Source organism: Petromyzon marinus, chromosome 65, assembly GCF_048934315.1.
Source record: "Petromyzon marinus isolate PM22_M1 ecotype Great Lakes invasive population chromosome 65, UKy_Petmar_22M1.pri1.0, whole genome shotgun sequence".
Classification (NCBI taxonomy): Eukaryota; Metazoa; Chordata; class Hyperoartia; order Petromyzontiformes; family Petromyzontidae; genus Petromyzon; species Petromyzon marinus.
Genome location: NC_133731.1, coordinates 5,808,713 through 5,823,722, shown reverse-complemented (window position 1 = coordinate 5,823,722; position 15,010 = coordinate 5,808,713). Strand labels below are relative to the sequence as shown.

Below are 15,010 nucleotides of genomic sequence, written 5' to 3'. Positions count from 1 at the left end.
GCAGATGCCACTGGTTCTTCATGTTCTCGAGATGCAGATGCCACTGGTTCTTCACGTTCTACAGATGTAGATGCCACTGGTTTTTCATGTTCTGTAGATGTAGATGCCACTAGTTCTTCATGTTCTGCAGATGTAGATGCCACTGGTTCTTCATGTTCTGGAGATGCAGATGCCACTGGTTCTTCATGTTCTACAGATGTCGATGCCACTGGTTCATCATTTTCTACAGATGTAGATGCCACTGATTCTTCATGTTCTGCAGATGTAGATGCCACTGGTTCCTCATGTTCTGTAGATGTAGATGCCACTAGTTCTTCATGTTCTGCAGATGTAGATGCCACTGGTTCTTCATGTTCTGGAGATGCAGATGCCACTGGTTCTTCATGTTCTACAGATGTCGATGCCACTGGTTCATCATTTTCTACAGATGTAGATGCCACTGATTCTTCATGTTCTGCAGATGTAGATGCCACTGGTTCTTCATGTTCTGTAGATGTAGATGCCACTGGGTCTTCATGTTCTGGAGATGCAGATGCCACTGGTTCTTCATGTTCTGGAGATGCAGATGCCACTGGTTCTTCATGTTCTGGAGATGCAGATGCCACTGGTTCTTCACGTTCTGCAGATGTAAATGCCACTGGTTCTTCATGTTCTGTAGATGTAGATGCCACTGGGTCTTCATGTTCTGGAGATGCAGATGCCACTGGTTCTTCACGTTCTGCAGATGTAAATGCCACTGGTTCTTCATGTTCTGTAGATGTAGATGCCACTGGGTCTTCATGTTCTGGAGATGCAGATGCAACTGGTTCTTCATGTTCTGGAGATGCAGATGCCACTGGTTCTTCATGTTCTCGAGATGCAGATGCCACTGGTTCTTCACGTTCTACAGATGTAGATGCCACTGGTTCTTCATGTTCTGTAAATGTAGATGCCACTGGTTCTTCATGTTCTGGAGATGCAGATGCCACTGGTTCTTCATGTTCTACAGATGTCGATGCCACTGGTTCATCATTTTCTACAGATGTAGATGCCACTGATTCTTCATGTTCTGCAGATGTAGATGCCACTGGTTCTTCATGTTCTGTAGATGTAGATGCCACTGGGTCTTCATGTTCTGGAGATGCAGATGCCACTGGTTCTTCATGTTCTGGAGATGCAGATGCCACTGGTTCTTCATGTTCTGGAGATGCAGATGCCACTGGTTCTTCACGTTCTGCAGATGTAAATGCCACTGGTTCTTCATGTTCTGTAGATGTAGATGCCACTGGGTCTTCATGTTCTGGAGATGCAGATGCCACTGGTTCTTCACGTTCTGCAGATGTAAATGCCACTGGTTCTTCATGTTCTGTAGATGTAGATGCCACTGGGTCTTCATGTTCTGGAGATGCAGATGCAACTGGTTCTTCATGTTCTGGAGATGCAGATGCCACTGGTTCTTCATGTTCTCGAGATGCAGATGCCACTGGTTCTTCACGTTCTACAGATGTAGATGCCACTGGTTCTTCATGTTCTGTAAATGTAGATGCCACTGGTTCTTGATGTTCTGCAGATGTAGATGCCACTGGTTCTTCATGTTCTGGAGATGCAGATGCTACTGGTTCTTCATGTTCTACAGATGTCGATGCCACTGGCTCATCATGTTCTACAGATGTAGATGCCACTGGTTCTTCATGTTCTGGAGATGCAGATGCTACTGGTTCTTCATGTTCTACAGATGTCTATGCCACTGGTTCTTCATTTTCTGTAGATGTAGATGCCACTGGTTCTTCATGTTCTGTAGATGTAGATGCCACTGGTTCTTCACGTTCTATCGATGTAGATGCCACTGGTTCTTCATGTTCTGGAGATGCAGATGCCACTGGTTCTTCACATTCTGCAGATGTAGATGCCACTGGTTCTTCATGTTCTGTAGATGTAGATGCCACTGGTTCTTCATATTCTGGAGATGCAGATGCCACTGGTTCTTCATGTTCTGGTGATGCAGATGCCACTGGTTCTTCATGTTCTGCAGATGTAGATGCCACTGGTTCTTCATGTTCTGTAGATATAGATGCCACTGGTTCTTCATATTCTGGAGATGCAGATGCCACTGGTTCTTCATGTTCTGGAGATGCAGATGCCACTTGTTCTTCATGTTCTGGAGATGCAGATGCCACTGGATCTTCACGTTCTCCAGATGTAGATGCCACTGGTTCGTCATGTTCTGTAGATGTAGATCCCACTGGTTCTTCACGTTCTGCAGATGTAGATGCCACTGTTTTTTCATGTTCTGCAGATGTAGATTCCACTGGTTCTTCACGTTCTGCAGATGTAGATGCCACTGGTTCTTCATGTTCTGTAGATGTAGATGCCACTGGTTCTTCATGTTCTGGAGATGCAGATGCCACTGGTTCTTCATGTTCTGGAGATGCAGATGCCACTGGTTCTTCATGTTCTCGAGATGCAGATGCCACTGGTTCTTCACGTTCTACAGATGTAGATGCCACTGGTTTTTCATGTTCTGTAGATGTAGATGCCACTAGTTCTTCATGTTCTGCAGATGTAGATGCCACTGGTTCTTCATGTTCTGGAGATGCAGATGCCACTGGTTCTTCATGTTCTAGAGATGTCGATGCCACTGGTTCATCATTTTCTACAGATGTAGATGCCACTGATTCTTCATGTTCTGCAGATGTAGATGCCACTGGTTCTTCATGTTCTGTAGATGTAGATGCCACTGGGTTTTCATGTTCTGGAGATGCAGATGCCACTGGTTCTTCATGTTCTCGAGATGCAGATGCCACTGGTTCTTCATGTTCTGGAGATGCAGATGCCACTGGTTCTTCACGTTCTGCAGATGTAAATGCCACTGGTTCTTCATGTTCTGTAGATGTAGATGCCACTGGGTCTTCATGTTCTGGAGATGCAGATGCCACTGGTTCTTCACGTTCTGCAGATGTAAATGCCACTGGTTCTTCATGTTCTGTAGATGTAGATGCCACTGGGTCTTCATGTTCTGGAGATGCAGATGCAACTGGTTCTTCATGTTCTGGAGATGCAGATGCCACTGGTTCTTCATGTTCTCGAGATGCAGATGCCACTGGTTCTTCACGTTCTACAGATGTAGATGCCACTGGTTCTTCATGTTCTGTAAATGTAGATGCCACTGGTTCTTGATGTTCTGCAGATGTAGATGCCACTGGTTCTTCATGTTCTGGAGATGCAGATGCTACTGGTTCTTCATGTTCTACAGATGTCGATGCCACTGGTTCATCATGTTCTGCAGATGTAGATGCCACTGGTTCTTCATGTTCTGGAGATGCAGATGCTACTGGTTCTTCATGTTCTACAGATGTCTATGCCACTGGTTCTTCATTTTCTGTAGATGTAGATGCCACTGGTTCTTCATGTTCTGTAGATGTAGATGCCACTGGTTCTTCACGTTCTATCGATGTAGATGCCACTGGTTCTTCATGTTCTGGAGATGCAGATGCCACTGGTTCTTCACATTCTGCAGATGTAGATGCCACTGGTTCTTCATGTTCTGTAGATGTAGATGCCACTGGTTCTTCATATTCTGGAGATGCAGATGCCACTGGTTCTTCATGTTCTGGTGATGCAGATGCCACTGGTTCTTCATGTTCTCGAGATGCAGATGCCACTGGTTCTTCACGTTCTACAGATGTAGATGCCACTGGTTCTTCATGTTCTGTAGATGTAGATGCCACTGGTTCTTCATGTTCTGCAGATGTAGATGCCACTGGTTCTTCATGTTCTGGAGATGCAGATCCCACTGGTTCTTCATGTTCTACAGATGTCGATGCCACTGGTTCATCATGTTCTACAGATGTAGATTCCACTGGTTCTTCATGTTCTGCAGATGTAGATGCCATTGGTTCTTCATGTTCTGTAGATGTAGATGCCACTGGTTCTTCATGGTCTGGAGATGCAGATGCCACTGGTTTTTCACGTTCTACAGATGTAGATGCCACTGGTTCTTCATGTTCTGCAGATGTAGATGCCACTGGTTCTTTATGTTCTGTAGATGTAGATGCCACTGGTTCTTCATGTTCTACAGATGTAGATGCCACTGGTTCTTCATGTTCTACAGATGTAGATGCCACTGGTTCATCATGTTCTACAGATGTAGATGCCACTGGTTCTTAATGTTCTGTAGATGTAGATCCCACTGGTTCTTCATGTTCTACAGATGTAGATGCCACTGGTTCTTCATGTTCTGCAGATGTAGATGCCACTGGTTCATCATGTTCTACAGATGTAGATGCCACTGGTTTTCATGTTCTGGTGATGTCACTGGTTCTTCATGTTCTGGAGATGTAGATGCCACTGGTTCTTCATGTTCAGGAGATGCAGATGCCACTGGTTCTTCCCGTTCTGGATATGGAAATGCCACTGGTTCTTCATGTTCTGCAGATGTAGATGCCACTGGTTCTTCATGTTCTGTAGATGTAGATGCTACTGGTTCTTCATGTTCTGCAGATGTAGATGCCACTGCTTCTTCACGTTCTACAGATGTAGATGTCACTGGTTCTTCATGTTCTGGAGATGCAGATGCCACTGGTTCTTCACGTTCTGGAGATGCAGATGCCACCGGTTCTTCATCTTCTACAGAGATAGATGCCACTGGTTCGTCATGTTCTGGAGATGTAGATGCCACTGTTTCTTCATGTTCTGCAGATGTAGATGCCACTGGTTCTTCATGTTGTGCAGATGTCGATGACACTGGTTCTTCATGTTCTGTAGATGAAGATGCCACTGGTTCTTCGCGTTCTACAGATGTAGATGCCACTGGTTCTTCATGTTCTGCAGATGTAGATACCACAGGTTCTTCATGCTTTGGAGATGCAGATGCCACTGGTTCTTCATGTTCTACAGATGTAGATGCCACTGGTTCTTCATGTTCTGTAGATGTAGATGCCACTGGTTCTTCATGTTCTGAAGATGTAGATGCCACTGGTTCTTCATGTTCTACAGATGTAGATGCCACTGGTTCTTCATGTTCTGTAGATGTAGATGCCACTGGTTCTTCATGTTCTGCAGATGTAGATGCCACTGGTTCTTCATACTCTGGAGATGCAGATGCCACTGGTTCTTCATGTTCTACAGATGTAGATGCCACGGGTTCTTCATGTTCTACAGATGTAGATGCCATTGGTTCTTCACGTTCTGCAGATGTAGATGCCACTGGTTCTTCATTTTCTGTAGATGTAGATGCCACTGGTTCTTCACGTTCTGTCGATGTAGATGCCACTGGTTCTTCACGTTCTGCAGATGTAGATGCCACTGGTTCTTCATTTTCTGTAGATGTAGATGCCACTGGTTCTTCACGTTCTATAGATGTAAATGCCACTGGTTCTTCATGTTCTACAGATGTAGATGCCACTGGTTCTTCATGTTCTGGAGATGTAGATGCCACTGGTTCTTCACGTTCTACAGATGTAGATGCCACTGGTTCTTCATGTTCTACAGATGTAGATAGCACTGGTTCTTCACGTTCCACAGATGTAGATGCCACTGGTTCTTCACGTCCTGTAGATGTAGATACCACTGGTTCTTCTCGTTCTGTAGATGTAGATGCCACTGGTTCTTCAAGTTCTGCAGATGTAGATGCCTCTGGTTCTTCACGTTCTGCATATGTAGATGCCACTGGTTCTTCATGTTCTGTAGATGTAGATGCCACTGGTTCTTCATGTTCTGGAGATGTAGATTCCACTGGTTCTTCACGTTCTACAGATGTAGATTCCACTGGTTCTTCACATTCTGTATATGTAGATGCCACTGGTTCTTCACGTTCTGTAGATGTAGATGCCACTGTTTCTTCACGTTCTACAGATGTACATTCCCCTGGTTCTTCATGTTCTGGAGGTGCAGATGCCACTGGTTCTTCATGTTCTGGAGACGCAGATGCCACTGGTTCTTCACGTTCTACAGATGTAGATTCCACTGGTTCTTCACGTTCTGCAGATGTAGATTCCACTGGTTCTTCATGTTCTGCAAATGTAGATGCCACTGGTTCTTCACGTTCGGTAGATGTAGATGCCACTGGTTCTTCACGTTCTACAGATGTAGATTCCACTGGTTCTTCACATTCTGCAGATGTAGATGCCACTGGTTCTTCACGTTGTGCAGATGTAGATGGCACTGTTCTTCACGTTCTACAGATGTAGATTCCACTGGTTCTTCACGTTCTGGAGATGTAGATGCCTCTGGTTCTTCATGTTCTGTAGATGTAGATGCCACTGCTTCTTCACGTTCTGCAGATGCAGATACCGCTGGTTCTTCCCGTTCTGGAGATGCAGATGCCACTGGTTCTTCATGTTCTGCAGATGTAGATGCCACTGGTTCTTCATGTTTTGTAGATGGAGATGCCACTGGTTCTTCACGTTCTGCAGATGTAGATGCCACTGGTTCTTCATGTTCTGGAAATGCAGAGGCCACTGGTTCTTCATGTTCTGCAGATGTAGATGCCACTGGTTCTTCACGTTCTGCAGATGTAGATGTCACTGGTTCTTCATGTGCTGTAGATGTAGATGCCACTGGTTCTTCACGTTTTGCAGATGTAGATGCCACTGGTTCTTCATGTTCTGAAGATGTAGATGCCACTGGTTCTTCATGTTCTACAGATGTAGATGCCACTAGTTCTTCATGTTCTGTAGATGTAGATGCCACTGGTTCTTCATGTTCTGCAGATGTAGATGCCACTGGTTCTTCATACTCTGGAGATGCAGATGCCACTGGTTCTTCATGTTCTACAGATGTAGATGCCACGGGTTCTTCATGTTCTACAGATGTAGATGCCATTGGTTCTTCACGTTCTGCAGATGTAGATGCCACTGGTTCTTCATTTTCTGTAGATGTAGATGCCACTGGTTCTTCACGTTCTGTCGATGTAGATGCCACTGGTTCTTCACGTTCTGCAGATGTAGATGCCACTGGTTCTTCATTTTCTGTAGATGTAGATGCCACTGGTTCGTCACGTTCTATAGATGTAAATGCCACTGGTTCTTCATGTTCTACAGATGTAGATGCCACTGGTTCTTCATGTTCTGGAGATGTAGATGCCACTGGTTCTTCACGTTCTACAGATGTAGATGCCACTGGTTCTTCATGTTCTACAGATGTAGATAGCACTGGTTCTTCACGTTCCACAGATGTAGATGCCACTGGTTCTTCACGTCCTGTAGATGTAGATACCACTGGTTCTTCTCGTTCTGTAGATGTAGATGCCACTGGTTCTTCAAGTTCTGCAGATGTAGATGCCTCTGGTTCTTCACGTTCTGCATATGTAGATGCCACTGGTTCTTCATGTTCTGTAGATGTAGATGCCACTGGTTCTTCATGTTCTGGAGATGTAGATTCCACTGGTTCTTCACGTTCTACAGATGTAGATTCCACTGGTTCTTCACATTCTGTATATGTAGATGCCACTGGTTCTTCACGTTCTGTAGATGTAGATGCCACTGTTTCTTCACGTTCTACAGATGTACATTCCCCTGGTTCTTCATGTTCTGGAGGTGCAGATGCCACTGGTTCTTCATGTTCTGGAGACGCAGATGCCACTGGTTCTTCACGTTCTACAGATGTAGATTCCACTGGTTCTTCACGTTCTGCAGATGTAGATTCCACTGGTTCTTCATGTTCTGCAAATGTAGATGCCACTGGTTCTTCACGTTCGGTAGATGTAGATGCCACTGGTTCTTCACGTTCTACAGATGTAGATTCCACTGGTTCTTCACATTCTGCAGATGTAGATGCCACTGGTTCTTCACGTTGTGCAGATGTAGATGGCACTGTTCTTCACGTTCTACAGATGTAGATTCCACTGGTTCTTCACGTTCTGGAGATGTAGATGCCTCTGGTTCTTCATGTTCTGTAGATGTAGATGCCACTGCTTCTTCACGTTCTGCAGATGCAGATACCGCTGGTTCTTCCCGTTCTGGAGATGCAGATGCCACTGGTTCTTCATGTTCTGCAGATGTAGATGCCACTGGTTCTTCATGTTTTGTAGATGGAGATGCCACTGGTTCTTCACGTTCTGCAGATGTAGATGCCACTGGTTCTTCATGTTCTGGAAATGCAGAGGCCACTGGTTCTTCATGTTCTGCAGATGTAGATGCCACTGGTTCTTCACGTTCTGCAGATGTAGATGTCACTGGTTCTTCATGTGCTGTAGATGTAGATGCCACTGGTTCTTCACGTTTTGCAGATGTAGATGCCACTGGTTCTTCATGTTCTGGAGATGCCACTGGTTCTTCATTTTCGGAAGATGCAGATGCCACTGGTTTTTCACGTTCTGTCGATGTAGATGCCACTGGTTCTTCATGTTCTGCAGATGTAGATGCCACTGGTTCTTCATGTTCGGCAGATGTAGATGCCACTGGTTCTTCACGTTCTGCAGATGTAGATTCCACTGGTTCTTCATCTTCTGCAGATGTAGATGCCACTGGTTCTTCATGTTCTGTAGATGTAGCTGCCACTGGTGATCCTCCTCCACACCCGTGGTTCTCCAGCACAGGGTCAACCAATGAGAAGCGAGTTCTAGTTGCGGGGGAGGGGGTGGGCTTGACCATACTTCACCACACTGGTTGGTGGTGGAGGGTTGGGGTGGGGGGGGGGGGGGTATCGCTCACCAATGATGTTGGCCGTGGCCGGGAATCGAACTTGGGTAACCGACTTCATAATTACAGTGAGGGAAAAAGTATTTGATCCCCTGCTGATTTTGTAAGTTTGCCCACTGACAACGAAATGATCAGTCTATAATTTTAATCGTAGGTTTATTTGAACAGTGAATGACAGAATAACAACATAAAAATCCAGAAAAACGCATTTCAAAAATGTTATAATTTTATATGCATTTTAATGAGGGAAATAAGTATTTGACCCCCTCTCAATCAGAAAGATTTCTGGCTCCCAAGTGTCTTTTATACAGGCAACGAGCTGAGATTAGGAGCACACTCTTAAAGGGAGTGATCCTAATCTCAGCTTGTTACCTGTATAAAAGACACCTGTCTACAGAAGCAATCAATCAATCAATCAGATTCCACACTCTCCACCATGGCCAAGACCAAAGAGCTCTCCAAGGATGTCACGGACACGATTGTAAACCTACATAAGGCTGGAATGGGCTACAAAACCATTGCCAAGCAGCTTGGTGAGAAGGTGACAACAGTTGGTGCGATTATTCGCAAATGGAAGAAACACAAAAGAACTGTCAATCTCCCTCCGCCTGGGGCTCCATGCAAGATCTCACCTCGTGGAGTTGCAATGATCATGAGAACGGTGAGGAATCAGCCCAGAACTACACGGGAGGATCTTGTCAATGATCTCAAGGCAGCTGGGACCATCGTCACCAAGAAAACTATTGGTAACACACTACGCTGTGAAGGACTGAAATCCTGCAGCGCCCGCAAGGTCCCCCTGCTCAAGAAAGCACATATACATGCCCGTCTGAAGTTTGCCAATGAACATCTGAATGGTTCAGAGGACAACTGGGTGAAAGTGTTGTGGTCAGATGAGACCAAAATGGAGCTCTTTGGCATCAACTCAACTCGCCGTGTTTGGAGGAGGAGGAATGCTGCCTATGACCCCAAGAACACCATCCCCACTGTCAAACATGGAGGTAGAAACATCATGCTTTGGGGATGTTTTCTGCTAAGGTAACAGGACAACTTCACCGCATCAAAGGGACGATGGACGGGGCCATGTACCGTCAAATCTTGGGTGAGAACCTCCTTCCCTCAGCCAGGGCATTGCAAAATGGGTCGTGGATGGGTATTCCAGCATGACAATGACCCAAAACACACGCCAAGGCAACAAAGGAGTGGCTCAAGAAGAAGCACATTAAGGTCCTGGAGTGGCCTAGTCAGTCTCCAGACCTTAATCCCATAGAAAATATGTGGAGGGAGCTGAAGGTTCGAGTTGCCAAACGTCAGCCTCGCAACCTTAATGACTTGGAGAAGATCTGCAAAGAGGAGTGGGACAAAATCCCTCCTGAGATGTTTGCAAACCTGGTGGCCAACTACAAGAAACGTCTGACCTCTGTGATTGCCAACAAGAGTTTTGCCACCAAGTACTGAGTCATGTTTTGCAGAGGGGTCAAATACTTATTTCCCTCATTAAAATGCAAATCAATTCATAACATTTTTGACATGCGTTTTTCTTGATTTTGTTGTTGTTGTTATTCTGTCTCTCACTGTTCAAATAAACCTACAATTAAAATTATAGACTGATCATTTCTTTGTCAGTGGGAAAACGTACAAAATCAGCAGGGGATCAAATACTTTTTTCCCCTCACTGTAAGTGCTCTAACCACTACACGACCGCGCCAAAGACAAAAAAAGATCCCCCTGTATAGCCTGAACAGATTGTTGGGGCAAGTGCTGTTAGCGAGCAGCACCTATGAAGACCAGAACGGCGCACGAGGGGGTTGGTGGCCAGCACCACGCCCGGCCGCCTTTTTCTCCCAGTGGCGATGTTTACTACACATCGCAACCAGGTACTCATTTGAGGCTGAGTCGACCTAGGGGAGGCCCAGGACTGGTTCGGATAATCGTCACTGATTTTAGCCGTGAGTGGGAATCGAACTCGGGTCGCCAGGTTCGTAGCGCAGCGCACTAACCGCTTCACCATCGCTCCCCACACACACACACAGACAAACGCACACACACAAATACGCATAATCGCACACACACACATCTGCACAAACATACACACACACAAAGACTTCCCGTATAGCCTTAACAGACTCTTTCGGCTACACAAGACAAGACAAAGATCCCCCGTATAGCCTCCACAGACATTTGGGGAAACTGCTGTTCGTGAGCAACTATGAAGGCAGGCTCAGACAAACACACACATCACACGGACACAGAGACAAATACATAGACAAACAGACAGATGGACAGAGAGGCTGACACATATAGTATATATGGATACACACACAGATACACTATATATTTTTTTATGTTACCAGGTAAGGCTCATTGAGCGACGTAGCTCCTGGCCACAAATGATAGCTCAACGAATTGGCTCATCATCATCCCTTGGCAATGTACAGCAGCCAAATATTTTAAACGCGTGCTGTTGATTAGAACTGTAAAGGGGGGGGGGGGGGAGACCGGAGGACCCGGAGATTTAAAAAAAAGTACACGCCACCACGGAGAGAGAGAGAGAGACACGCAAACTCCAAATATACAGCAGCAGGCGTCAGGGTCGGGGATCGAACCCACGACCTCCTGTGTACCAGGCGAGGTAGTTAACATCTCCTAGCCAACACGGGGAGAGAGAGAGACACGCAAACTCCAAATATACAGCAGCAGCAGGCGTCAGGGTCGGGGATGAAACCCACAACCTCCTGTGTACCAGGCGAGGTAGTTAACATCTCCTAGCCACCGTGATGATGATGAGAGAGACGCAAACTCCAAATATACAGCAGCAGGCGTCAGGGTCGGGGATCGAACACACGACCTCCTGTGTACCAGGCGAGGTAGTTACCATCTCCTAGCCACCACGGGGAGAGAGAGAGATAACACGCAAACTCCAAATATACAGCAGCAGGCGTCAGGGTCGGGGATCGAACCCACGACCTCCTGTGTACCAGGCGAGGTAGTTAACATCTCATAGCCACCGTGATGATGATGATGATGAGAGAGACGCAAACTCCAAATATACAGCAGCACGCGTCAGGGTCGAGGATGGAACCCACGACCTCATGTGTACCAGGTGAGGTAGTTAACATATCCTAGCCACCGTGTTGATGATGATGAGAGACGCAAACTCCAAACATACAGCAGCAGCAGGCGTCAGGGTCGGGGATCGAACACACGACCTCCTGTATACCAGGCGAGGTAGTTAACATCTCCTAGCCACCGTGTTGATAATGAGAGAGACACACAGACTCCAAATATACAGCAGCAGGCGTCAGGGTCGGGGATGCAACCCACGAGGACCTGGCCATTTAGAAGTTGGGAAGCGTCTGGTTTAAACAATAACAAAAAAAAGGAGAGGGGCTACCCCCGTCTGACCCGTGATATTTATACGACTTGAAAACAAAGTCCCGCGCGCGGATATAATAAATAAATAAATAAAACAAATTCCACCAGCCTTTATAGCCCGTGATGATTGTTCAGAGGTGAGCGTGGGATGGTCTCTGACGCGCAGTCGAGAGGAGGGAGACGTGAGCGCTTGCATTCTGCTCTCTCGCGCAATCGGTCTCGCGCAATCTCGCGCATTCACTCGACAAGAAATTCCACTCTCACGCAATCTCATGCGGTCACTCTCATGCAATCTCACGCAATCACGCTCACGCAATCACTCGCACGCAATCACTCGCGCGCAATCACTCTCACGCAATCTCACGCACTCACACCAGCTCACGAGACCGAGGTTCCATCTCGGAGCCAGTTACACCTTCTGCCCTTTACCCCCACTGCCCTTCTACCCTTTACCGCGACTGCCCTTCTGCCCATTACCGCCACTGCCCTTCTGCCCTTTACCGCGACTGCCCTTCTGCCCATTACCGCGACTGCCCTTCTGCCCTTTACCCCCACTGCCCTTCTACCCTTTACCGCGACTGCCCTTCTGCCCTTTACCGCCACTGCCCTTCTGCCCTTTACCGCCACTGCCCTTCTGCCCGTTACCGCGACTGCCCTTCTACCCTTTACCGCGACTGCCCTTCTGCCCGTTACCGCCACTGCCCTTTACCGTGACTGCCCTTCTGGAATTGCCCCGTGACTAACCTGTTACTCCTCTTCTGTTACTGTTCCGTGACTGCCCTATCCCGTGACTGCCCTTCCAGTAGTTACGGCCGTAACTGCGAGACCATCGCTCTCCGTTTGACTGCCCTTCCCTTGACTGCCCTTTCGTGTGACGACCCTTTTGCAACTGTAGGTGCGCCCCTCCCGTGACTACTCTCGTGACTGTCCTCTTGGAAGTCCCCTCGGTGACTGCCCTTTTTGTGACCGCTCTCCCTGTGACTGCCCGCAGAGCCACGGCCGACATACGAGGAGGAGGAGGAGGTTGAACTCAAGGTCCGGGCCGAGTACAAGGTGGCCCTGCCCAGCGACGAGGCTGAGCTGAGCAGCAACGAGACGAGCACGCAGGTACGGTCCTTACACGCCCGCAATAGCACACGTGCCTCGCACACGTGACATGTACACGTGCCTCGCACACGTGACATGTACACGTGCCTCGCACACGTGCCGCGTACACGTGCCCTGCACACGTACCCTGCACACGTGACATGTACACGTGCTTCGCACACGTGCCCTGCACACGTGCCCTGTACACGTGCCTCGCACACGTGCCCTGCACACGTGACATGTACACGTGCCTCGCACACGTGACATGTACACGTGCCCCGCACACGTGCCCTGTACACGTGCCTCGCACACGTGACATGTACACGTGCCCTGCACATGTGCCCTGTACACGTGCCTCGCACACGTGACATGTACACGTGCCTCGCACACGTGACATGTACACGTGCCCTGCACACGTGCCCTGTTCACGTGCCTCGCACACGTGCCGCGTACACGTGCCCTGTACACGTGCCCTGCACACGTGCCTCGCACACGTGCCCTGCACACGTGCCCTGCACACGTGCCTCGCACACGTGCCCTGCACACGTGCCTCGCACACGTGCCGCGTACACGTGCGCTGTACACGTGCCTCGCACACGTGCCCTGCACACGTGCCTCGCACACGTGACATGTACACGTGCCTCGCACACGTGACATGTACACGTGCCCTGCACACGTGCCCTGTACACGTGCATCGCACACGTGACATGTACACGTGCCCTGCACACGTGCCCTGTACACGTGCCTCGCACACGTGACATGTACACGTGCCCTGCACACGTGCCTTGTACACGTGCCTTAACACACCCACACAACACGAGTGCCCCGTGTGAACCACACGCTCTCTGCAACACATCGTCACACACGCTCAGCACATGGTGCCCTGTGCAAGTGAGGGCCTATCCCGTATACTCGATGTGGTGTGCCGGTTGCGGATATTTGTTTGTTGTTGTTGTTCTTCCGGGTCACCTACCCCGGGCAGACCCAGCTGGAATTAAGCCCACAGCGGGCGCCCTTCCCAGTACTGTCCAGGCTCAAAGCCATCTTAGCTTCTGAGATTTGGCGCATTCCACTTGAATTGCTGCCACGGTGGCTATGAGATGTTAACTACCTCGCCTGGTATACAGGAGGTTTGTGGATTCGTTCCCGACCCTGACACCTGCTGCTGTATATTTGGAGTTTGCGTCTCTCATCATCTTCACGGTGGCTATGAGATGTTAACTCCCTCGCCTGGTATACAGGAGGTTTGTGGGTTCGATCCCGACCCTGACACCTGCTGCTGCTGTATATTTGGAGTTTGTGGTGTCTTTCTCTCCCCGTGGTCGTGTGGATTTTTTCTCCCTGTCCTCCGGTTTTCCCCTCCACATATAGAAACAAGCGTTTAGAGCATTTGGCTGCTATACAATTTCCACGCGATGATGATAAGCCACTTCGTTGAGCTGTCGTTCGTGATTTGTGGCCAGGTCGCTTCTGAGAAAGAGCTGCGTCGCTCAGGGGGGCCTTACCTGGCCAAATAAAACTCGTTTTGAATAGTGTCATAGGCACCACTACTTCTGTTATCAGTTTGACGCTTTTCAAACGAAGGTTAAGATCATATTCATGGTTCTTTCGGTAAAGTCACGTAGAAGGGAAACAATACAATAATAAAAACATAAAACAATAAAATTCTCACGACGTTTCGACTGCAACACAAGCAATCATCGTCAGGTGTGAAAACCACAGCAATACATATTTTTTTTCAAATTTTTCTTGCCGTGGTTTTCACACCTGATGATGATTGCTTGTGTTGTAGTCGAAACGTCGTGAGAATTTTATTGTTTTATATTTGTATTATTTCATTGCTTCCCTTCTACGTGACTTTACCGAAAGAACCATGAAAATGAATCCCTGCAGTCACGAAAGCTTTAAATCAAAATTTGAAGGTTAAGATC

The 15,010-nt window shown here is 47.7% G+C and overlaps 1 protein-coding gene across 1 annotated transcript in view; it reads left to right on the top strand.

The window, feature by feature from the left end:
* PTPRB (protein tyrosine phosphatase receptor type B) overlaps positions 1-15,010 on the top strand; it is a 112,953-nt gene that overhangs the window by 14,139 nt on the left and 83,804 nt on the right. Inside the window, exon 4 of the mRNA XM_076054283.1 lies at positions 12,985-13,100. Coding sequence (XP_075910398.1) covers positions 12,985-13,100 — 116 coding nt within the window. The remainder of the gene's footprint in view (positions 1-12,984; positions 13,101-15,010) is intronic.